The sequence below is a fragment of the Momordica charantia genome (genome assembly GCF_013281855.1).
Source record: "Momordica charantia cultivar OHB3-1 chromosome 5 unlocalized genomic scaffold, Mcharantia_2.0 BLBB01000005.1, whole genome shotgun sequence".
NCBI classification, from domain to species: Eukaryota; Viridiplantae; Streptophyta; class Magnoliopsida; order Cucurbitales; family Cucurbitaceae; genus Momordica; species Momordica charantia.
In genome coordinates, this window is record NW_028275163.1 from 3,002,841 (window position 1) to 3,027,670 (window position 24,830).

A 24,830-nucleotide genomic window follows, 5' to 3' on the forward strand; every position below is an offset into this window, starting at 1 on the left:
AATGACATCAAACCACGTGTTCAACCCTTGAATAATTGACTTAAATAGTAATGAAAAATCCAATAACGACAAAATATCTACTAAACCCTTTTTTTTTATTAATAAAACTTGTTTTAAAGACGAAACAGAAGATTTAGACCGTCGGATGAGTGGCCGATGGCGGACTCCAAGGGTCTTTGTTGGCGTACAAACGTGGAGCAGTTATTTTAATGGTAATTAATTAATGAATGAATAATTTAATTAAACTAGCTTTAGGGATAGCGACCACGTCAGCGGAATTGGGCCGGGCCGGGCCCATGACCCAACTAGACGAACAGATCGAATCTTGGGTGGACACGTTTACGGAGGAGGTGATGTCAGAATAAAATAAATAAAAAAAAAGAAATCGGGTGCACGAATCTCGAGGGGCCAGCTCAACAACCACCATAGCCCACCACCCCCGTATATACGGTATACGTATACATTTCCCGGTCATCGGACACGTGTATGATGACGTGGAAGGTGCCTTGGCGTTCCCTTTCTCTTTCTCTTCCCATTCCCATTCCTCATTTCCCCGCCTTCTTCATTCACCGCTCTCTCTCTCTCTCATTTTCTCTCTCTACAGAAACGTTTTTTCCCTTTTGGAGAACTTTGTTCGAGAGATAATGCAGAGGATGGAAGCTGCGGTTTTCGCCATCGAAGTTAGTTGAAGCTTAAGCTGTATGGAATCTTCTCTTGCCCTTTTCTGTTTACGATTTTTTCTTTTCATGTTTTATGTTTCATAAACCTATAGAACTGAAGCTATGTGAAATTTGCCTCTTCTTGAATTTTTTTATTTTTTCTTTATTTTTGTTTTGAGTGCTGTGAAGAATTGAATTCTTGTGCATTTACTACAGTTTTTAGAGTTTAAGCTCCCGTTTGCTTACCTAGGAAATGGAGTAACGTGAGGTTGAATTGTGGATTGTTGAAGTCTGATTTTGATTGTTGAAGTATTGTTGTTTGTTGCTGAGAGAAAATTGAGAAAATGAACTTGAATGATACTGCTGCGAATTTTTATTTTTTGTTATTAGGTGTTGGAAATTTAAACTACTGTATTTTCCTTTTATCTCGAACCGAAATCAACAGCTTCAGTTGGATCTCGGTAATTACTCTTCGTGAAGATCTACGCGCTCAATACCTTTGTATTTGCTGGGTCATTTATCCCAGTTCAGATTATATTCTGGGCCTTATGCCTATTTTCGTTCGGTTCTGCATTATGGTGGTAACGGACGAAGTAAAATTAGATGAGAGGAGAGAATTTGAAACGTAAATTTGTTAAAATTAAACTGTAATCGTTCCAGGTTTTAAATTAGCTGAATAAACCAGGGGTCTTTGGAAATGTCAACTTTCAATTTGCATAGAGAATTGAGCTTACAGTCCCTTTTTCTCCCTTTCTTTGTCTCGTTGTATTAATTTTCTTCGGAGGGGTATTTACGTCATTTAGCTTCCCAGAATTTACTTTTCAGTTCCATTTTGAGGTAATCAATGAGACCCTTTTTGTTTGGGATGCCATATATGCCCCCATGTGGATCGGTTTTTCTCAAGCGCCTTTTTTCCCTTCTCTGATATTTGCGTTTCCACTCTCCCCCCTCTATCGCAGATATAATATTTCTACTACTTTATTATTATTTTATTCTAATGTTTATTATTTTTTTTTTGTTATTTGTTGAACAATTAAATTTGATTAGCTGATATTAACATATACACAGATTATGGTGCAATTCAAGCTATAAAAGGTTTAAATAAATTGTACTTTATATGGTTTTCTGATGAATACTAAAACTTACTCGCAATAGCACTAATAATGATAAATAATTGGAACAGAGTTTTCTGATAGGGCCTCTTGTAGAGAAAGCATTTGTGGTAGCTTTGAAGGATGGCTGCATCTTGTTTTATTAAAAATACAAGGAAAAAAAGGAAACGTTTTGTACCGTCAGTCACATTTTAAAGAAGTGACTTCAAGCTATAATTTGGCAAATTAAAGGCATGACCTGTTTGTGATCCAGATATGAGCTCTTATAAGTAAAGCATATTTGAGTTTGAAAACTTTATAATATCCTTAAACTGAAACACCCATATGCTTTCGAGTTTTAGAGATGGATACAGTTTTGTAGCTATTTATGTTGTGGAAGCTTAACGGTAAGCTTAACTTGGATTAATGTTTTTCACTTGATTTAAAATTTGTATTTCATAAATGATTTACTATGCTAATCAAAGTTATTTTATTTTCTCATGTCTTCTTTTCCTTAGAAAGGTATTTTTGTAGGCTATAATTTCCAAAAAGAGAATGAAATGTAAGACTTGGAAAGACAACTTTTTCTTATCAACTTCTAAAATCCTTCGTCTTCTATAGGATTGCTTCTCTTTTAATTTTTTTTCCAGATTTTGTGTTACCAAATTCTTATATCCCAAGATCTACTTGCTTGATCCGGGAACATTTTCCCTTGTTTTCTAATGTTTCCATTGCTAATCTATGCAGCCCAGCTGATTGTAATTGGTGCCTAAGATCTGTCATATTACTAGTCAAGGTACCTGGTTTGAGCTATAGCTGTACTATGGGGAACAGTGAACAGGCAAAGTCTGTGAAGTCTGAAAAACCATCTTCACCAACGCCGGTACGCTGATAAGTCATAAGTGATTATTTCCTTAGAGAGATAGAGCGAGGCTTACCTGTTTTGAGTTGTTTGTGAAAGATATGTAATACTTTTTGGCCTATAATGATGTGTTTTTTTAGCTAAACTGGTTGGTCTCTGCTCTATACATTTACAGGACCAGAAAAACATGTCAAATTCAGCCAGTATTCACGTTTATCCTGAGTGGGCAGCCATGCAGGTTTGCTTAGGCAGCCCCCATCCATATGTCCATTTGTTACAAACAGTCACTTTAACTTGTTATTTGATAAGATTATCGAAGCTAGACTGTTGTAGCTAATTGAAGGGATTTGCCACCCTTTCAGGCATATTATGGTCCTGGAGTCACAGTTCCACCATACTACAACTCAGCAGCAGTAGCTTCAGGTCATGCTCCTCACCCTTACATGTGGGGCCCACCACAGGTAGTTATTAACTATTGTGGAGTTTAAATGATGATGCTATTTTATCAAATTGTGCTTGGGAAAGGGCTGTATTTGACTGAAATTCTTTTGCTGATTCATTTTTCCAGATGATTCCTCCTTATGGCACTCCCTATGCAGCAATCTATTCTCATGGAGGTGTTTATGCACATCCTGCTGTTTCTATAGTGAGTTAACATTTTTGTTTACTGCAGCTTGATTACGTTGTCATCACCTACAATTACGATTGCATTTTGCTTAGGATACATCTTCGGAGCACAATATTGAGTCATTGACTTTTGTTGGTTTCCTTTTGAATAAAACAAAACAGAACTTTGAATTTGAGCCTGTTACAACCCATCTTTAGTCCTCTTGAGATGTAGTGTGGGTATCATCTTCTTTCTTGGTTGCTAAAGATCTTAGCTGGAAAATTTTACATATTTATCATAATTCCTGGAAAAGGTGAATCATATTTGGATCCCAATTCAATCGTAGTTGGGTAATCTGTAGTATCCCGTGGACAAATTGGATTTTATTTTGCTGTTTAGAATTTAGTAGCTTGATATTATTAAGATGGAACACTTCTTATTTTCTTCTAATTATCGAGTGGCTCCATTTGTATGTTGATGTAGGGACCCCATTCACATGGCCCTGGTGTTACCTCATCGCCTGCTGTAAGTGAAGCCTTCATATTGGAATTTGTATTTCAGTTGTTGGAATCAAATAATTTTTATTTGTAAATATAATGGAACAGTATGAAATGGAGGTGAAAGAATGAAAGAGCTGTTTAAGCCTCCAAGAACAAATATTAATCAAAAGTACATTGGTGCTCATTGCAGACTGCTGTAACTCCTTTGAGCATTGAAACACCTTCAAAGGTGTCTGGAAATGGTAGTCAAGGTTTAATGAAGAAACTGAAAGGTTTTGATGGCCTGGCAATGTCTATAGGCAATGCTCGTACTGAGAGTGCTGATGGGGGAGTTGAACACGGGCCATCAGAGAGGTAACCAATGTTATCTAGTTGTCGTCTTATAATTTCCTATAGATAACTTATTATTCAAACTCAAGTGCTTGTTTTCATTGAATCATCTACACTTATCTCGTGACTCACCTAACTTGTAAATTCTTACTGTCATGCTAACAGTATGGAGACTGAAGGTTCCAGTGATGGAAGCGATGGAACTACTGCTGGGGTAAGATTTCATATCTAGAGAAGACTTCTTGGTTCATCTAAGCTACATCTTATAGTTTTACCATTAATTTCTTGGTGATGAATAATTGCAATTTAAATCATGATTTCCTTTCTTAATATGTTCAGGCAAATCAAACCAAAAGGAAAAGAAGCCGCGAAGGAACACCTACCACTGGTATGACTTCATTGCCAAATATTTTCCCTTCAAAAGTGACGGTGTTACCCAATGATCTCTACTTCTTTTATTGATTAAACCTTTTTTCTTAAAGTGTATGGATTTAACCATTTACATCAACATGAATGTGTACTTTTTGTTTCTGATAATTTATTTTCCCTTGAATAGCTATGACATGTTGATTTTTTCTCTCCCAATTAGATACGAAATTAAAGAAATTCTCCTAGTTAATTCAAAATTTTCAGCATCCTTTAAAGTGATAGGATGCTTATCACTGTCATGTCTGATCCACTTTGTTCTGAAGTTTAGTTGCCACGTAAAGTTTAAGTCTACCATCCCCTTAAGTAGGCTCATAGTCTGTTTCCATGCACATAGCATCTCCCATGTTGATTTTCAAAAAATAAATCTGTTAATTTTCATGATTATGCTCATGAGTGGACAGTTTATCATTCAACTATAAGCCTTGGATGCTTTATATAACTTATGTACGAGATTTAAATTTCTTCAGTCTGATATTGCAGGTAAGGATGCAAAAGTTGAGTCACAGGCAAGTCCAGTTAGTGCTGCTGAGGTGAATGAAGGCTCTAAAAAGTTATTGGGCGCTACCAAAGCAGCTGATGTGACTGGAAAACTTGTTGGATCTGTAATTTCTCCTGGAATGTCTACAGCATTGGAACTGATGAATCCTTCTAGTATAAACGCCATGACAAGTCCAACCAGCGTTCCCCAGCCTTGTCCAGTATTGCCTTCTGAAGCCTGGCTACAGGTATAAATTTGAAAGTGGCTTTCTTAGGCCCCCAAATTAAGCTTATAAACACTCCAACTCCATCCACCTTCCACCTAAGTGTTTCTTTTGTTATCTAATTTTTGAAAACTGGAAGAATGTTTTTTAAAACTTGTTTGTTTTCTAAATTTGATTAAGAATTCAAATGTGTTTCTAATATTGGGTAGAAGCATAATTTGTTTAAAACCAGGGTTAATAATGAAATTGTTACAATGGAGTCTTAATTTTCAATACATTCTCTAGTGGTTTCTTCCTGACAAATGTTGGGTCGTTCAACTTTGATCATCTTTCTACATGAAGCTCTTGTTATGCACAATCTTATGTGAACATATGCTTAATGCCTCTTCATATTCCGCGCAGAATGAAAAAGAACTAAAGCGGGAGAGGAGAAAACAGTCGAATAGAGAATCAGCTAGGAGGTCGAGGTTGAGGAAGCAGGTAGAGTGGGATTTCAAGAAAAGTTCTCTCCATCTTTCTTTCTTTTCCTTTCCTCCTGTCAATTTATTTGAAGCTTATAAATTTTCTTGGTGCTGTTATCAGGCTGAGACTGAAGAACTATCCCGAAAAGTCGAATCTCTGACTGCAGAGAATGTCGCTATTCGATCTGAAATAGGTAGATTGTCAGAGAATTCCGAGAAACTTAAGCATGAAAACGCTACATTGATGGTGTGCTGCCCTCTCTGATGTACTTTTTTCCCCAGCATAATCAAATCTATAAATCGCTAACAAAATAAAATGCCATGAACTTGACAGGAGAAGCTTAAAAGCGCTCAATCAGGACGAACAGAAGCACTAAACATGAATGAGAAGAGGATTCAACAATCTGTAAGCACAGAAATCAAAGCACCTGTGAATAAAAGCATTAAGGAAGAGGGTAACATCTGCAAGAAGAACTCGAGTTCGGGTGCCAAGCTGCGCCAACTCTTGGACACGAGTCCAAGGGCCGATGCAGTCGCTGCCAGCTAAAAGAACCAGTTTAACTGCAGTTTCTTTTTCATGTGGTTTTGGCATTATTACAAGCCCAAAATTACTGCTAACAAAAAGAACAAAAAAAAAAAAACAAAACATTACAAAGAATGAAAACAGCTGAATAGGATTGTGTCTGTGAGAAGAGCAGACTCTAATTTTAATGGTTAGTGTTTCCTGAATAGATGTATTATGTGTAACTATAAAGTATATTTGGGGTTGGCCAACGCAACTGTTACTGCAATGGAAATGATGTAATTGTTGGAGATTAGAGATTTTTAGCTTTAGATCTCTATGCGCAACTCGTGCCAGATGATTTCATCAATTGGTGGGGTTTGAAGTTGAACCCTTTTCATGTATTGTCAATGAAAAACTGAAACTTTTAGCTGTGTGGAGACTAGAGAATCTGTTTGTGATGGGCTTTGGAGTGAGTTTATTGTAAACGTTACCATCTTCTTTCTAACCATCTTTATCATTTTCATGCTGATTATGTTACAGAAGAGAGGAGAAAAAATGAGTATAGAGGGTTGGTTGAAGTGTAAGAATGCAGTATAATTGGAAGATGTCTCATTCTTGAAGTGGACTGAGGAGGGAAAATGGAAAGCTATGAACCACTTTTGTCACAATACAGCGTGGGAGAAGTTGCAACTTTACAATGTGCCACTTTCTTTCCGTTCACAAATTATCACAATTTTTAGGAGCCTCAAAATTCTGGCAACTATCTAATTTCGAATTTCGAATCTAATGTTACGAAGGAAACCTCGAGTTCATATTGATAATGGGTTGAGCTCATATTGATAATGGGTTGAGGACGAGAATTGAATTCTACAAGAACAATCTTCTTTTTTTAATGGTCTTTCCACTTTAGCAAGAGCACAAGTGGATCCACTTTAGCAAGAGCACAAGTGGAATGCCAAAACTGGAGTGGCAAGGTTGTGGTTGTGAGTTTTGTAATAGAAGTGACCAACGTGATGCATGTGTTGAGAAGAATAATAATTGCTCGTGATGCCTGTTCATCCATTTTCATTCTAATGGTGAAGTTTCAATTTCCAATTTTGCAGAAAATAGCAAAATCTAGAGCTCTAACTATGCAGAAGATTATGGAGGTCCACAGAAGGAAAGAGCAAATTTTAATACACCCTTAATGAACACAAAGTCCGAGCAATGATATACCAAATATATATACTTAATTTGATATACAATTGATATATCTGATGATATATCAATGATAAACTTGATATACCTAATATGAGTGCTAATATACTACCAATGACTTACCTTATATATTATTTATCTTCCCTGTGTTCAATTTCACTTACTAAATTGTATTGTGTTATTTACAAATCTTAGATGACATTCATGTCTTGTATAATCTAGATGATTTTATTCTATATTTATGTGAATGATGATATACTAATAATATATATGGTATAAATATTTGATTTGATAAAACGTTGATTTCTTATATACATATTTGATTTTATATACAATTGATATACTTGATGTACCCGAAAATATAGAAGGATAAAATCAAAACATTTAGAAAATTGAAAATTAGATTTAAATATTTCGCCATAATCGGAAAACCCAAAAATCTGTTCTTATATTTACAAATATGACAGAATATTCTAGCTATAGATTATAGATTCCACAAATTTTATTGGAAAGGTTTAAGACTTCATTTTTATTATTTTTATTTCATTTTAGATTGTAACCCTTTTTTTTGTCTCTGGGTTTCGTTATTGACATCATTTTCCGTAAGCCATTTTTTTTTATTTATATATATTTTTTTGGATTTACCTGGTGAGTACGATGTATAACTAGACAAATATATATATATATATAATTCTTCTTCTTATTTATTATTTTTTCTATTGCTTTTTGCAAAGGTATTTATGTTTTACTAATATCAAGAAATTAATTAGTACTGGGACCATATATCAACTTTTTATCAAAGAAATAAAGTATAATAAATTTGATCCATTCAAAGTTTCCTTTCGACTTTCGTTCGGCTAGATTCCAAAATTTAAAACTCAGCTAGCCTTTCCAATGGGAATGGCAAGTTGAGCCCACAGAAATCAAGTGTAATGGATTGTTGGGCCACAGGCCCATGGAACGGGCTAGGCCCAAACAATTCATCAGAACTCAGAAGTTCCGCTGGCCTTTTACCAGCCGTTGGATGGGGCGACGTGGAAATTGAATTGGTTGATTTTGAAAATCAGCCCCGCCCGCGTAATTCATGAGTGGGCCCCACCGAAAAAGGTCCATTTCCCGAGAATCTCACGTTCTTTTTTACCGTGACACGTGGCGTCCGTTATCTGATCCATGCCTCCAACTAATTATTTTTTTTTTTTAATTTTTTTCCCTTGAAATGAATTTAGCTCCAATTTTGAGTTCCTAACAAGGAGGGCATAATTTATGAAAAGTTATAGGTGTTTTAACTTTTATCCACTAAGTTAGTGCCCAAATAATCTAATATGTTTATTAATTAACACGTTTTAACCTAAAATATTGTAATATTTGAAATTATATTTAAAATTATGTGTAATTATGTAATTTTTAAAAAATAATCTTTAAAAAAAAGAAATTTACCATCGACTTGCTCAACTAATTAAGAAAGTCATGGCACAACTTGTAAAAAAAAAACCCTACAAATTAATTAAAAAGAAAAGGGGAAAAGCGAGAAAAGAAAAGGAAAAGAAAAAAACAAAAAAGAAGCAACAGCAGCTTCAGTGGAAAAAGGGGAAAATTGAAAACAAAGGCGTTGGATATTCTCAAACATCCATTGTTAGCTCGAAATCGTCTTTTCCTATTTTACACATTCTAGGGCTTTATTTTTATTTTTATTTTTGCGAAATACACATTACTCTAAGGATTAAAATCAAATTATTCAAATCTTCACCATTGAAATCAATTTGGCATCCGGATTCGATCAGATGCTAAGATACATCAAAAAACCCTAGAAAATTTCGCTTCAATTTTGGAGGTCGTATTTCCCCTATCTTCATCACTCAAATCATAATCCAAAATTTGAAAAAAAAAACTGTTCGATCTTAATCACCGACTGCATCACGGCTATGGGGGATGATTTTTCCCCCAAATCTTATCAAGAAAGAACCTGTTTGGAATCCGAGAAAATTTTCTGGACCTTCAAAATCCATCAAAGTTGAACTATACCTGTTTCTGTTAGTTTGATAAATTTCTCCGGAGTGTTGAGAGAATCTTAAGATTTGCTTTATATTAATTTATTTGATTATTTTAAGGACGAAAAAGAAACATGTTATGGTGTCTTATCTTCTACTTTCTTCGACCCGTTGCGGTCATAATAAATAGTCTCGGATTTTGTATTGTATGGCTCTCCTTTGATGCAAAAGAACAAAACTGAAAGTTTTTTTTTATTTGGTCTTTGTCTAAAATGTCCCGTAATTTAAATTTTCCAGTGTTTGGAAAGAGTACAGAAAAAGGTATGTTTCTCGCAACTCCATGTCCTAGATCTCTGCAAGCGATTAAAAAATTGCAGTTTTTTTTTCCTCCGCCATTTTCATGTACATTGCATCAACATTTAAACTTCTCTTCACTTTTTCTGGAATCCCATAACTTCTGTTCTTGGTGGGTGGTGTCAATTTCTGGGTTCTGGGGATGAAATTTACTTGAATTCCTTTTTGGGTTGCCTGAAATTTCTGTCATTCGAAGGATTTCTCGTTGGAATTCGTTAGATTTCAATATTGTTCCTCGGAAAAGGGAACTGATTATCTGGATTGTCTCTATCTTGGCCTTTTACGAAGGGCTTTCAATGGGAACTCGTTGTTCGAATATTCAGAAAAAAGTTTCCCACGATAAATGCAAATAAAATCTACCCTTTTTTCTCCTTCCAAGTTTGACGGTTTTTTCTTAACAATATTTATATCATATAAGATTTGAAACGGTCGTGATTATTCGTTTTTTGAACTTTCTGTTTCGATACGCGTAACGCCAAATTTCCGCCTTCTGGGTCGCTTCATTTGCGCCCTTTTTGCTAATTTGAACCGATTTTGTTCAGCGGTAATGTGGTTTTCTTTTTTGCAGTGCTCTAGATCCAAGCCATTGATTTACAAACTAATTTGTAGCTCCCAGATGCGACCCATCTTCAGATTTTCAACCGTATCGGCTTGACAAATCAATTAATTTGGTCGTTCTTATACTTTGACGAGAATTTTGGGGGATTGAAGACGAATCGATGGGGCATTCGGCGCCGGTGTGGGATTGTAGAGCGGCGACTGAGATTACCAAGGACTGGAACGGCATTGATCAGGTTGTTCTTAGAAATCCGAAAGGGGCTTCCGCTAGGGTGAGTTCTCTTCTTCGACAATAAGTGCCATTGCCGATTTCAATCTTCTTTCAATCGACTGTTTCTATTCCGTTTTGCCCTTTTCGTGTTCGAATCTGTCGCGTTTTGGGGGTCGGTTGATTGAGTCTCTGGTTCTGGATTGACGATTTTTTTGGTTTCGATGCTGTAGATTAGCTTACATGGAGGACAAGTTAGTTCTTGGAGAAATGAGCAAGGGGAAGAACTTCTGTTTACTAGTAGTAAGGTACGATTTCTGATTCTCTCTCACTTTCAGATTCAATCGAACATTCTTGTTTTGAAGAACTACTGATTGGATACTGCGGCTCTTATGAAACAAGAATATTTGTTCGATAGTTTGAAGAACTGGTTGGAGTATTTCTTAGTTTGAACATTCAGTTTTAGTTTGTTGGAGAAGATTCTGAGTTATTGTGGTTTCTTGAATTTTAGGCAATCTTCAAGCCGCCAAAAGCTATGAGGGGAGGGATACCCATATGTTTCCCTCAGGTATATTACAAGATGAATTTTTAATTTTTTGCAGCTCTCTACAAGGTTTGTTCTCCATTCTTGATGTGCTTTTTATGTTAAACCTTTGTAGTTTGGAAACTGTGGATCACTAGAGCAACATGGGTTTGTGAAGAACAAGATATGGACAATCGACGAAACTCCGCCGCCTATGTGCCCTGACGATATCGAGGGTGCCTCCTTTGTTGATTTACTATATAGACCATCTGAGGAGGACTTGAAATGTTGGCCCTATAGGTAAAGCAAATGATGCTGCTATGTTAAGTTGTTTGAACCTTAAAGAAAGTCGATTCGGATAACTTGGCCTGGCATTGCTAAGAAAAGTATTTGAACATTTCCTTTTCAGTTTTGAGCTTCGCCTTCGGGTGTCTCTACGACCCGATGGGGACCTGGTTTTGAGATCTAGAGTTAGGAATGTCAACGGGAAACCATTTAGTTTCTCGTTTGTCTATCACACGCATTTGGTGGTTTCAGACATCAGGTATCTTCTAGAGGAGTCTGTGTTTTATCACTCAGTATGTTTTTCTTCTCTGCTTGTTGTAAATTAAGATTCTTATGTATGTTGAAATTGAAGTGAGGTGCGGATCGAAGGTCTGGAAACGCTCGACTTCTTGGACAATCTGTGTCAAAAGGAGCGCTTTACAGAACAAGGAGATGCCATAACCTTTGAATCTGAGGTATTTTCTTCTGTTTCTAGGGCACTTATTTTAAAGGAGGCATTAGTTAGTAGAAGTCCCTCCCGCTTTTTTGGTCGATTGATGACACAATTCTCGTTGTTTTGTAGGTGGATCGAGTATACGTGAGTACTCCGAATGTAATTGCTGTACTTGATCATGAAAGGAAGCGAACATATGTGATAAGAAAGGAAGGATTACCTGACGTTGGTAAGATTTATAATGTGTAATTGCTGTGCTTCTTGTTCTTTCCATTCTAGCTGGATATTGTGCCAGATATATGCATGAGCAGGTCGTCCATAATCGCAGAAAGAAACTAATTTGATCGGTTTTCTTACAGTGGTTTGGAATCCATGGGAGAAGAAATCGAAAGCAATGGTTGATTTTGGGGACGAGGAGTACAAACAGATGCTTTGTGTAAACGGAGCAGCGTTAGAGAGACCGATCACCTTGAGGCCAGGCGAGGAATGGACAGGGAAACTGCAACTCACTGTTGTTCCCTCGAGTTTCTCCTTCGACTTGTAGAGGAAATCGAACTGGGCATGGACACGGGCACGCTCACGGCCATACTACTTTTATTGGGTGTAGAATGGCTGATTTCTGGTAGTTTTAGAAGAACTGGTGATTCTCTCTTCTTTTTTTTTTTTAGTGGAATTGGTGAAATTAGGATGTGGGGAATCCTGCAAGCAAATTCTGAAGCCAATGTTTTTATAGAATGGCTGCAACTGCATATCCCCAAACTATCTTATTTTCTTTAGAGGAAGAGAGGGTGAATTTTTGTTATCTTCTTAGTATTAGAAATTGCCTCTTCTGTACTTCAAAAACATGGTTTCTCTTCAATCATAGTTTAACAAATTTCCTTGCTTGTTTTATTATTATTTCATATTTTAATGAACTGTCATATTTCTTTGTTTTCTTTCAAAAAGTGAAAAAAGCACAATTCCTTTTATCATCTTTTATTAATAGTAGGGAAAGGGATGTTGATTGGTTAGGTCGGGCTGAATTATGTTTTGAAATTAATTTTTGTTTTTTATTGTAAATTTGTAGAATTCAAATAGAACCTGGTCGTTCATGTATGGGAGTTGAGTCAATCATATTTTAAGGAGCACATACGATTTGAAATGGATTAATTTGACTTCCAACTTTATCAAAATTTATTAAGAGTTGTAATGGTACGTTCAATCTAGGACCACCTTAGTTTTGATATAGTGGCACGTCACTGTCTTTTAAAATTTATGTTTTTTTTTTTCAAATCTTTTGATCACTAATTTCAGATTTCAAAATTAATTCTTAGATTTTTTTCTATCTAATTTGGCATTGAAGTTGTTTTATGAAATATTACCAACAATTCAGTTTTGGTATTTATAAAAAATGTATTTTATCTTTTACGTGATTATAGTTATTAAATATTAAATATATGGTTTTTTTTTAAAACATAAATCTTAAATATATGTTTTTGGAAAGCAAGTAAAAAAATCGGATGCCGAATAAAATTAAATTAGAGATTCCGTCCATTCGGTGGGGCCCGCAACCAAAACAATCAATCGCCGAAGAAAATTAAACGAAAGATTCCGTCAAATCGTGGGGCCCGCACGTGAAAAAGGATCAAAAAAATATATACGGAAGCCACTCTATTTATCAGAGCCAGGTTTCGATCCTGGGACCTGTGGGTTATGGGCCCACCACGCTTCCGCTGCGCCACTCTGATTTTTGATAGTAATATTCAAACTATATATTTATAATTGCATCTATCTCACAGTTTTTATTTCTTTCAAGTTAAACCAACTTTAGGGAGTAAACGTATTAGTAACTTAAAAATCATGGGAAGATTACAATTCCGAAGTAAAGCACTTATGATTGATTCAATAACTTCTTAATCAAGCATGATTAAGAAAACACACATTAACTATTAATATTATTTGATAGGCTATTGAATATGGAAATTAGATTGGCTTGATATAAATTTTGTGCCGCAAAACTGAACTAAATTAATTAATGATGGCATGAATTCAACTAATTTCTATCATTCTAGTTCAAGAAGGCAAAAAAAAAAAAAAAAAAAAAAAAAAACAAAAAAAAAAAAACAAAACAAATAACTAACACATATTCTCTAATCTGTTATATACACACATGTTGTTTTTTTTTTTTTTTAAGAGCCATATATGTCTTAAAATATCCATCTGCACACAAAAATTATGAGTGAAGAAAGATATACATGGGTATCGTCTTCATTTTTATGTATCAAATCTTATATAATAAAAAATACCTCTCCACAATTTAAAGGTATACATGTATTATTATTATTTTGCTTTTTAGTTTTCCTTATTATTTATCTTCTTTTTTTTCATCTTCTAAATGAAATATTAACGTATATTTCTTAATCGTTTAATCAAATTGAGAAGTCCAAAACAACAATGCAAGAAATACGATAATAATAAAGAATAAACAAAGGTTAATTTGGAACAAATGAATTAAATTTTTTAATTCTCTTAATTTATATATATATTTTTGTCAATAGTCTCATTATTCGTTTTTCATCAAATATGTTCATTTATCATATGTTTTTAGTTTGTTAATCACAATTTCTTATCTTTTATTATTATTTTTAATCTAAATAATAAATTGATTTCTTGTTTTTTTTTTTCTTTTATGAAATCATCCATCTATGATTGCAAAATATTTTTGTGTACAGCAATGAAATAATAAAGGATATCGTTTTCAGCTTTATGTTAAAGTGGAAAATTAAGTTTTGTTGAAATGCTCTAATGGTGTACTTTTAAATCGTGGAGAGATTTTTGGGATTTTGTGAGCTTGGATACTAAAAATGGAAGGTATTTTAGAAGAGGGAAAAAGAGGTGTGAAAAAAAAAAAAGATACTTTGATGAGATATTGCTCAAGATCTATAAATCTTAATAAAATAATTTTTGTCTTAATTAAATATGGAGCAAGGAATTGAATCTGGAAGGGGTAGGATGTTTTTATAATTAAGTTATATTCATATCAGTTTAAACATATGGTACTTTAAAATACTACAAAATTATATAAAAAAAATTGTATTTAATATTTTATCACTTTTATCATAAAATTAAATGATGTTGAGAAGTCTAACCAGTGGTAATGAATGATATTTACTCCTTTTTTGAAGTCAAAAGTTCCAATCTTCACGACCTGTGTTATTAAGAAAAAAAAAAGATATAGTATGATATTTTTATTGGACCAAATTCACAAACAAACACAATTATTAATATAAAATAAAACATTTAGAATTTAAAGTCGAATAATTCTTCTTCAAGTAGTTCCTTTCCTTCCCCCAATTGGCAACAACCTTTTAAGTCACCAATATTTTATTTACTTTTTTCCATCGTCATATCTATTTACATAATAGTATTCAAAATCAATTTTTCAACCTAAGTCGAGCAAAATCAAATAAAACTATATTTACCGATTAATTTATCAATACATAAAACTTTAAGAGTCACATTGCTCAGAGTTAAGAAGAAGCAATGACAATATTTGAGAAATGAGCAGCAACTAACTCTATACATATAATCGAAAAGATGCAATCATACTCACACGTGATAATATCGTAATAATAAATTTTATTTGACATCTAAGCACGTCTATTACACATTTGGCAATTAATAACACGCTTTTCTTTATTCCATATGCCACAGAATCTTTTTCTATTTTTTATTTTTTATTTCTGTTTTCATTCTTAATTAAAAACACAAAATTTATTTATTTATGGCTTATAATTTGCTGCTGGCTTAGGCTGCTGCATTGGTTTCGTTTCTTTGTTGGACGCATGACTCCCTTAATGCCCTTCCATGAACATTCTCTCAACCTCTATTTTCATCATAAGATCATAACTTTTTAAAGAATTTAAAAAAATTAAATGAATAAAATTGATTTAATCGAGTCGGTTCAATTCATCCTAGCATAAATATTGGTTGGTTTGGTTTTACTCGGCCTAGCCATTACGGTTATTAAATTTATCCGTTGACATGTCGAAATTTCTATTAATATTTCGATATGTCTCTAAGTTCGACATCGACATGAGAGATAAATTGACATGTGTATAATATTGTATTGCATACAAAATTTATATAAATGGTTAAAAAATATCAATAAAATATCACTAATGATATAATATTAATATTAATAATTTTTAATTTATTTAAAAAGAATGAAATAATTATTTATTAATTTAAATATTTGATATGAATGTTTTATTTTAATAACTTTTTTTAAAAATATCCATCTGTATATCTACAGGTATTACCATTGGCATTGACTAATATTTCCATCCTTGAAATTTTAAATAGTTTTAAAATTTGTTTAAATTATTAGGCTGATTGAGCATTTATTTAGCGAAAAATTGAGCCAAATTGATCGGCCTAATTTCAAAAGATTATTATTTATTTAATTTAATAATAAAGCTGCCGTCAACCAACTAAATTTGCCAACAATAATTTCTGAGATTGTAGTTTGTTTCATTGAATTTACACCTCAATCCTTCTGGTTTTCTTTCTCTTTTAATATAATTTTGGTAAATCCCAACTGCTCCTAATTGCTGACGTGGATTTCCTTTATCAACTCATTTCATGTATTTGTAGACAATTCGTTTCTCTGTGTTTTTTTTAAATAATTAATTTCTAATAACATTATAATTCCAGTTTCAAGGTCTTAAGATATATTGAACCTATAACTAAATGTGGAATGTAATTTAATTAAAATTGAATGACTAACCAAATCTTTAAGAATTTAGAAATCAAATTAATAAATTACATAAAATGATAACTTTTATGCTTATTTGATTATGGTATGCACCTTCAAACTTTTTTTTAGTACTTCAACTTTTAAACCATCTAATTTAGTCACTAAATTTTTGTATAAAAATTCTTTATACACACTTATTCACGTTACTATTTCAAAAAATAAAAAATAATAATAAAAAGTTATTCGTGTTACCCAAATGTACGGGTTATATAAGTTAACCAGTTTCAATATGAGTATAATATAAGATTAAAAGTTCGATTTTTACCTCAATGAGTTAACAAGTGCTCTACCAAGATAATAATTAATTGGTCTTGTACTTTAGTTCATTTTAGTTCCTGTACTTTTAAAATGTTCTTGTTGGTCTCTGTAATTTAAAAAAATGGCCGTTTCGATTCCTATTTTCAAAATTTTAATAAAAATTCTACACATTACAGAAATCTTTTAATTTAAAGTCGTGATTAGATTTCAAGAAATATATTAAATGTAGTGCAGGTGATAGGAAAAAAAAATGAGATTAAAAATAAAATTAAGTAACAAAAAGGTTACTTCGTAAAAGTAAATGGACAAAAATGAATATTTTGAAAGTAGAAGGACTAAAATGAATCAAGTTGAGAGTACCTAGATTAAAATAAACCTTTTAAAAACATAATTACTAAAATGAACCAAAATAATATGTTAACCTAATTAATTTAATATATAGGAAAATTAATGACATATTTACATTTAATTTTTTAAAATAAAATATTTTTGAAATTCTGCCCATTCATAAAATTTCAATATAATGCCATTTAGCTAAGTCGTAAATAATATTTATTCATTTCTTCGAGTTTGTGGTTTCAAATCTCATGCCTCCTGTTTGTTTTACTATAATTGTGTTGGGTGAGGAAATTGGGAAGCGAAATTGTGCTTACCAAATTGGAATTTGTGTGACGCAACCAGTCGGAAGACGTTGCCGCCATGTCAGCATCTTCGCCAAACGTCTGTCACGCGCTCTCCTTCCAAATAAGACTCACTCTTTTTCCACCTCTCTCTCACTCTCTCATTTTCTTCTCACCGGAACACCCATCGGAAAATCCCGCCGCCGGCAGGTCATCGTCTTCCTCCTCCTCTTCTTCTCATAAATTCCTCTCTGCGTTTCAATCTCATTTGTTATTTCATTTCTCCTGTAATTTCCCCATGATATCATATCATATGGCATTCCACTTTTTCCCTCTTTCCCGAGGAAACGAAATTCCCATTCCTATTATATATTTAATGCGATGCATGTACTTGACCCAACTCAATTGATTCTCTAATAAATTCCATTTCCGTGATCTGAATTCTTCGCAGAACATGGCAGAGCCGCCATTGAAACCCATCCTCCAGAAGCCTCCGGGGTATAAACCCCCAAATCTCGCCGCTCAACCGGTCCCGAGACCGCCGCCCAGGAAATTACCGATTCTCCCCTCACCGCGGAAGAACCGACGGAGCTGCTGCCGGAGATTCTGTTGCTTCCTCTGCTTTTTCGTCCTGTTCCTGATCGTCGTGATCGTCGCCGCCGGCGGGGTTTCATACCTCTGGTTCGACCCCAAACTCCCCGTATTTCACCTCCAATCGTTCCGGATCTCCAAATTCAACGTCACCGACAAACCGGACGGCTCGTATTTAGACGCCAAAACAATCGGTCGGATCGAGGTCAAGAACCCAAACTCCAAGCTATCGCTAAATTACGGCGATATCGAGGTCGAAATCGGCGCCGGCGCCGGAGAAGGCGGTCGTACTGAATTGGGATCGACGACGGTCCCGGGGTTCGTTCAATCGAAGGAGAACACGACGAGTTTGAAAGTGGAAACAGGGGTTAGCAACGAAGTCGTCGACGGCGGAGCCGGGAGGAAGCTGAACTCCGGCAACCGGACCGGAGAGCTGGTGGTGAACGTCGCCGCACGTACGAAAGTCGGATTTCTGGTAGATGGCCGGAGAATACCGCCAGTGAAGATCGAAGTCACGTGTGGAGGCGTGAACTTGAGAAGTCTCGCGAGAGGAGACTTGCCCAAATGCTCCATTCATCTGCGAAAATGGTTTCTGTAATTGAAATTAAATCAATTCAAATTAAATTGGTAATTACAGTGGGATTAAAACTCTTTAATTGAAATTTGTAACACAGAAAACTTTGTGTCCGATTCGAAATCCATAGACAAAAAATATATATATGTGTGTGCTTTTGGTCTCGATTTTTTGAAACATTTTAATTCGATCTTTGTGAATTTAGCCTTTTCAAATGTTAATATAATGTGTGAACTTATATATTGTATGGTGAAATTAAGCTTGGTATCTTTTTTTTTTTTTGGTTGTAAAATAAGCTTGGTATCTCACTTTATCAAAAGTTTAAAGTGACATTAATAAGGATCAGTATTGTAAAGTATTGTCTTGTGATGGACAATTTTTAATTATAGAATTATAAATTAAAACATATGGGAATTTTTCAAAAAAAAAAAAAAGAAGCATATGAGACAAGTTTAAATTCAAAGTTGTATATATGAAACAATAAAGAAATAGGACAAAAATATAACTTAATCAGTATATTTTGATTTCGTTAAACTCTTGTAATGAGAGTACGTGTAATCCTCTTGGGGATGGATTTGTTTAAATATAGATATGATTATATATGTGTGTGAATGATATCTTCTAGAAGTTGTTTGAAAATGATTAATTCATCAAACAATGCTAATATGTGTATGGTTTAAAGATAAAAGATTAGAGGTTTCATCCACTTTAGTTGTGAAACTTGAAAAATATAATAAATAAAAAATCAGAAAGAGTCGTGTTAATTACTGAACTAAAAAATTTCAGATTTTTTTAGAGAAAATCTTAAAAAACAACTTGAATTTATTATTTTTTAACTTAAATTTGAACAAATTACTAAATTCATATCCTTATTTAGCTTTAGGTGCTTTTTAGTGGGGTAGGGATCACGCCTTTAATCACAAAGAAAATAATCAGTAACTTATTTATTTAGTTAACTATTCTCATATTGTTTATTATTGTTTTTTAGGTGTGGAAGTAGAGATTCAAACCTTCCAATTTTAGTCAATAATATATATCTTAACTAATTAAGTTATGTAATATTGGAGGATAATTTATTTAACTAAAGCGTTATTTAGAAACTAGTAATTTTTCAATCAAATCAATTTGTAGTTAATGATTATGTTATGGGTATCTTTTAGTTGGATAAGACTCCTTTAGGGATTGTTTAGATTTCTTGTTGGGGTGTGTTAAAATATTTGGTTATGGTAGAATGTTACAATAGCACTCAATGTTGAATTTGGGGTTTTTTTAGCCTGAATTTGAGTTAGATTTGGATATTGTTGAAGGTTGGATTAAAATGTTTTGTTGACTAAACTAGTAATGATTTATTTATTAAGTTTCGTGACTTGATTTTTAGTAAGGATGGTAATTTCACCATTTTTAAGTTTAATGTAAAATTGAATTATAAAATTTGGTCAAGTAATTTCTAAAAACATTGTATATTTTTATGATAATAAAAGTATGAAATATCGTTTAAAATTAGTATATTCTCAAATTTAAATAAAAAATTATCTACCACACAAAATGCAAACAATCAAAATATTAAAAAATCAATAATTGTCCAAAAACATAGCCCTGAAATTTTATGATATTAGCGAAAAAAAATTAAGCAATTTAAAAGTGTTCAAACTCAAAATTTGAATATTCAAATCAAACCAAAAAAACATTAACATGGTTAGAAAATCAACTCATTTAAATAATATTTTTAGCTACAAGGAGTCCCTTGACATTCTCGTGTATCTATAGGTTCGATATAGATATGAGAAGTAAATAAACATTTCCATCATATTACAACAAATCGAAATAATATGAAAAATATAAACAAAATATCACTAATATTAATTATTTTTAACTTATTTGAAAAATATTTATTTATTAATTTACTTATTTTTTACAATTTTTTAATTTCTCTACCTTTTATATAAATATCCATTAACGATAACATTTTATCGATATTTAAATGAAATTGAGACGCCTACAAGATTTTTTATCACTAGTTACAAATTTAAAAGCCAGAAAACATGAATTAATGAATTATATTAATTGCATGTCTTATTTAAGATCAAAGTTAAATTTGTTTGTTTAGTTTGCCAATCCAAATATGATTATTTAGCGGAAAGTTCGATCACTCTTTTTTTTTTCTTCGATAAAAAGTTCTATCACTCTTATTCGTTAAACTAAAAAAGAAAAAAAGAAAAACTTTATTTTTAGAGAAAAATTAATTAATTTTTAGAAATATTAAAGCAACAGATTCTGACGTGACTGGAATCCTACCTTCAGAATTATTGCTAAAAGTTAGGTTTTGTAATATTAATTTTTATTATTTTTATTTTTTGTAATATTGTCCACGTTACACTTACGCCTTCGTCAACGAGGTTGGCGTCGTTCATTTTTACAGACCGCATCTCCATCTTCTCTCAGTTTCCCCGTCGGAGAGGCCTCTTCTGGTTACCGTTCATGGCGTCGAAGCGGATCCTGAAGGAGCTCAAGGATCTCCAGAAAGATCCTCCCACTTCCTGCAGCGCTGGTTCAGTATTCTTCCTACTCTGGTTCATTTTTATTATCTTTATATCTTCGCCTTTCAAGCTCGATCTAGTGATTGCGTCCTTTCATTGAGCATCGGGGACTCCGAGCAACTATGTTCTTATTCTTTCATCTGGAGATTAAGTGGATCCAAATGTTTGTTTGTGGATTGCGTAAAACTGTTTCAACTCTGAAATTCAATTATCAGGTTCACGATTAGCTATGAATTAGAATTAGGAGGTCTACGAATATTGGTTTTCGAGTTCTTGGTACTGATTTGCCTTCTCGGTTTTAGGGCTTACGCGTGGAATTTGGTTTGATTCGGCTCTTCTCGAAACAATTGATCGTTCTGTGGAATGGAATTCGGAAATGTAGAAGTTGAATCGTGTATTACAGTTTGATTAATCGTATATGCTTTGTTGGAACGTAAAGTTTACAAGCTAAGCTTATTGAAGCAGGGCTTCATTGAGTAGAATAGTGTAGATACCGTTATATTTATTGGCTTATGGATCTGTTTGACTTGAGTTTTCTCAACAGTCAACTCCAAAACATCAATTCTAGGAATCTTGAAGTTTAAAATCATAATTGATTAAAGAACTGAGCTAGACTCAGAACAGTGTAATCATGTAAGATTTAAGTAGGGGATTATAAATCTCATGCTCTGTGGTCGGCTTAGGTCGGGAAAATAATCACAGTAAATCATTTAGATGATTGAATATTTCCGAATAAGTAGTCTGCTCTTACGAAGAGGGCGTTTTATTAAACCAGTTTTGCTTCCTATCCTGAATAGATCAAGATTTCCCTTGAATTACCAAAATATATTCAGACAGGATGTTATTCTGTAACAGGTCCTGTAGCTGAAGATATGTTTCATTGGCAAGCAACGATTATGGGCCCTCCAGACAGTCCTTATGCAGGAGGAGTTTTTTTAGTTACTATTCACTTCCCTCCCGATTATCCATTTAAACCTCCCAAGGTATGGCATCAGATCTTAAATATCCTGGTTATAGTCAACATTTTCAATTTAATTGGACTTTGTAAATTTCAATAGTTCATTATTTCTGTTTTTTATCATTCAAATAATTTGTTACAATATCTGGTTCTTGATTAATTATTCTAGTGGCTGCAGTATGTGTGTATTGTCACTGTGTCCGGTTCTTATTTGATTAATAACTCGGTAAAGTTAGAGCTGGAAGTTGTTTCGACTTCTTGAGCAGAACAGTGCAGTTGTTGTTTGATTGTGTAGATTATCTTTTGAGGTTGTTTGATGAAAATAGCGTGATATCTTATATCCGAAAATTATATTTTGTGGCAATGCATTGACCATACAAAGGCCACACTTTAAAAGCTAAATATATGAAGTTATAAACTACATATCACGTTGGTGGTTATAGATAGTTGTCTGCACATTTTTCATGTTAAATTGAGTTACATGTTATAGTTGTCAAATAGGCTTACTGCCTATTCTCCATAGTAATCTATCTGTAGCTTTATGTAAACACTGGATGGGGAGATAAATGTAAAGACTTGATTAAGGCGAGGTAGCTATGAAGATTTGATTTAATCATATATATGTCTTATTAGGTTTTTGGAAGCCCTTTGGTGGGAACAATACAACTCCCTTGTTCCTTTTATTTCCTAGGCTTTATGCATAATAAGCGTAATATGATTTGGAATGCTAGAGTGCAAATCCTGGGAGTTGGTCTTCTCATTTCAGGAATTCTTATCTGATCTAATTTGTAACCATAGGTTCTTTTTGTGGACCCTGTTCTCAGTCTGCGCAGGTCTAACTATGAAGATGCCTCTCATTTGTTTTTGTGGTGCCCTCTTATTTTGAGCAGAGGCGTATTTTTCAATATTTCAATATCCGGGTGGTTTTCTGCAGGCATCAAATATTTCACTTTCATGTTAGGAGGTCTCCATTTAAAGGAAAGCCCAACCATCAAGGTTACCTTTTGGGAGATTTAGCTGGAAAAAAAATAGCAGAATTTTTCAAGGGATAGATGGGATTTTTTTTTTTTTTTTGGACGTGGGGATCATATTTCTTATGTTGTTTCTTCTAGGAGGGCTTTTGATAAGGTTTTTCTTATTATTCTCTCTCTTCTATTGCTACTAACTGGGGAGTGTTTTTGAATTCCTCACTGGCTATAGTGGGGGAAGAATTCCTATCGTTCCCTTCTCTTCTTTTTTCTTTCATCCTTTTTAAAATTTTTAGTTTTTTGCTCTCGTACTATTATTGCTATGTATAGGTATAATTAATCATGTCACTTAATATAGGGATTTTTAGCCTATAATTTTTTATGTAGCCTCAGTTTATTATTTGCTTAGGTTGCTTTCAGGACAAAGGTTTTTCACCCAAACATCAACAGTAATGGTAGTATTTGCCTGGACATCTTGAAAGAGCAATGGAGTCCAGCTTTGACCATATCCAAGGTTTTGACCTCTTAATGACAATTTTACCATTTAAGTCCTATACTTTTGAATTCTGTTACCTTCTGCCACATTTGCACGATGGCTTTGGATCAAATTTTTTGAATTACCTGTCGGTCACCATTTACAATTTTGTTCTTAACTAGGGATTCGAGGCACTAAGCTGATATACTTGTCAAAAAAGAAAAAAGGAAAAAAATAAAAGAAAAGGAAAACACCACTAAGTTTATTTAATATCTTAATCATTCATGGTACTCAACATATTGATGTAATAGTGTGATTGGCTATAATAATTGAGTAACACTCTGGTACAGTTTTTCACAGTTCATGCCATCTTTATTGTACTTAAATATTTTTCAACCTAGCATTTCCAATTGTAGAAATAAACTACAATCCAAATTGTAAAGAGTAGTAGTCAGGACGTAAGAGATTTTAAAATCCAAGAGCTTGTCATGTGAAAACACAGCTAAGCAATCACTTAGACCAAGCACTAGAAAAGAAAGATGGCAACTACATTAAACGAAAACAGGATTTTGGAGCAAACAAAATGTAGACTGCTGCTTTTGTCATCAAAATCCTGGTGGGAAAGGAGAGGGTGGGTGACGGCATGATGTTCTGGTTAGATTTCAACTTCTTAGGAAATTCATACGACTTGCAAAGGTTACTTATCATTTGAGTAGTCTGGAGTGCAATGGGTATTAAGTGATCACTGTCCAGTGTTGACATGGGGAGACCACGGTATGTTTTACTTAGATAGTTATTTCCCTCTTCCAAAAATCCAGACATTTTCTTATGATATGGAACGTGTAGCAATCTGATTATAGAATATTGAATCACTGTCTGCTCTTCAGTGTCTTTGGCAAACATGATTGAGAATAGCGAGTGACTGCCATCCATTTTCTGCATATCAATTTCACCTTTCTCCTAGCTTTAATTAATGCTATATGCTGTTTTTTAAGTGGTTGGGAAGGGTTCTTGTTTCATATTCAGGTGTTGCTTTCTATTTGCTCCCTTTTGACCGATGCGAACCCAGATGACCCCCTAGTGCCAGAAATCGCTCATCTGTACAAGACGGATAGGGCCAAGTATGAGACAACGGCAAGGAGCTGGACTCAAAAATATGCCATGGGCTAGTATGTATTGTGGGAAGGGCATGAGGGACGTCGCTGTTGGTTCTTAATGTATAAATGAAAGTTCTCTGTACAATCTACTATTGTGGGAGATTGAAATAATTCTATGTTGCCCCCTCTAAAATCAAGATGATGCTTTTAAGCTTGTGTTCGACTAATTTATATCAATTATATGGTTTTGAATTCGTACAGTT

General features: G+C 33.7%; 4 protein-coding genes and 1 non-coding gene across 7 annotated transcripts; 4 read left to right on the plus strand and 1 right to left on the minus strand.

Moving 5' to 3' along the window:
• Window positions 1–537: 537 nt before the first annotated feature.
• GBF3 (G-box binding factor 3) lies at window positions 538–6,650 on the plus strand. The gene is made up of 13 exons (XM_022291684.2): window positions 538–699; window positions 2,498–2,633; window positions 2,788–2,850; window positions 2,975–3,073; window positions 3,181–3,258; window positions 3,703–3,744; window positions 3,910–4,073; window positions 4,215–4,263; window positions 4,389–4,437; window positions 4,959–5,203; window positions 5,582–5,659; window positions 5,762–5,887; window positions 5,975–6,650. The coding sequence occupies exons 2-13, from the start codon at window positions 2,574–2,576 to the stop codon at window positions 6,185–6,187; spliced, it is 1,266 nt and encodes a 421-aa protein (XP_022147376.2). The 5' UTR covers window positions 538–699; window positions 2,498–2,573; the 3' UTR covers window positions 6,188–6,650.
• A 2,489-nt stretch (window positions 6,651–9,139) lies between these two features.
• Window positions 9,140–12,582, plus strand: LOC111016413 (Galactose mutarotase-like superfamily protein). Of its 3 annotated transcripts, none has more exons than XM_022291814.2 (9): window positions 9,140–9,651; window positions 10,253–10,514; window positions 10,684–10,758; window positions 10,962–11,018; window positions 11,110–11,273; window positions 11,383–11,517; window positions 11,611–11,713; window positions 11,821–11,920; window positions 12,051–12,582. In XM_022291814.2, the coding sequence occupies exons 2-9, from the start codon at window positions 10,404–10,406 to the stop codon at window positions 12,233–12,235; spliced, it is 930 nt and encodes a 309-aa protein (XP_022147506.1). In that variant the 5' UTR covers window positions 9,140–9,651; window positions 10,253–10,403; the 3' UTR covers window positions 12,236–12,582. The 3 variants fall into 3 exon arrangements, with proteins under 3 accessions (XP_022147506.1, XP_022147507.1, XP_087980734.1); XM_022291815.2 differs by lacking the exon at window positions 9,140–9,651 and adding an exon at window positions 9,665–9,796; XM_088124608.1 differs by lacking the exon at window positions 9,140–9,651 and adding an exon at window positions 9,716–9,732.
• A 764-nt stretch (window positions 12,583–13,346) lies between these two features.
• Window positions 13,347–13,418, minus strand: TRNAM-CAU (transfer RNA methionine (anticodon CAU)). The gene has a single exon. It is a non-coding gene; the product is annotated as a tRNA-Met (tRNA).
• Window positions 13,419–17,324: 3,906 nt separating this feature from the next.
• LOC111016357 (NDR1/HIN1-like protein 6) lies at window positions 17,325–18,699 on the plus strand. Its single transcript, XM_022291738.2, has 2 exons — window positions 17,325–17,577; window positions 17,819–18,699. The coding sequence occupies exons 1-2, from the start codon at window positions 17,335–17,337 to the stop codon at window positions 18,554–18,556; spliced, it is 981 nt and encodes a 326-aa protein (XP_022147430.2). The 5' UTR covers window positions 17,325–17,334; the 3' UTR covers window positions 18,557–18,699.
• A 2,206-nt stretch (window positions 18,700–20,905) lies between these two features.
• Window positions 20,906–24,827, plus strand: LOC111016302 (ubiquitin-conjugating enzyme E2-17 kDa). Its single transcript, XM_022291636.2, has 4 exons — window positions 20,906–21,080; window positions 21,925–22,052; window positions 23,405–23,509; window positions 24,497–24,827. The coding sequence occupies exons 1-4, from the start codon at window positions 21,011–21,013 to the stop codon at window positions 24,638–24,640; spliced, it is 447 nt and encodes a 148-aa protein (XP_022147328.1). The 5' UTR covers window positions 20,906–21,010; the 3' UTR covers window positions 24,641–24,827.
• The last annotated feature ends 3 nt before the right edge of the window (window positions 24,828–24,830 follow it).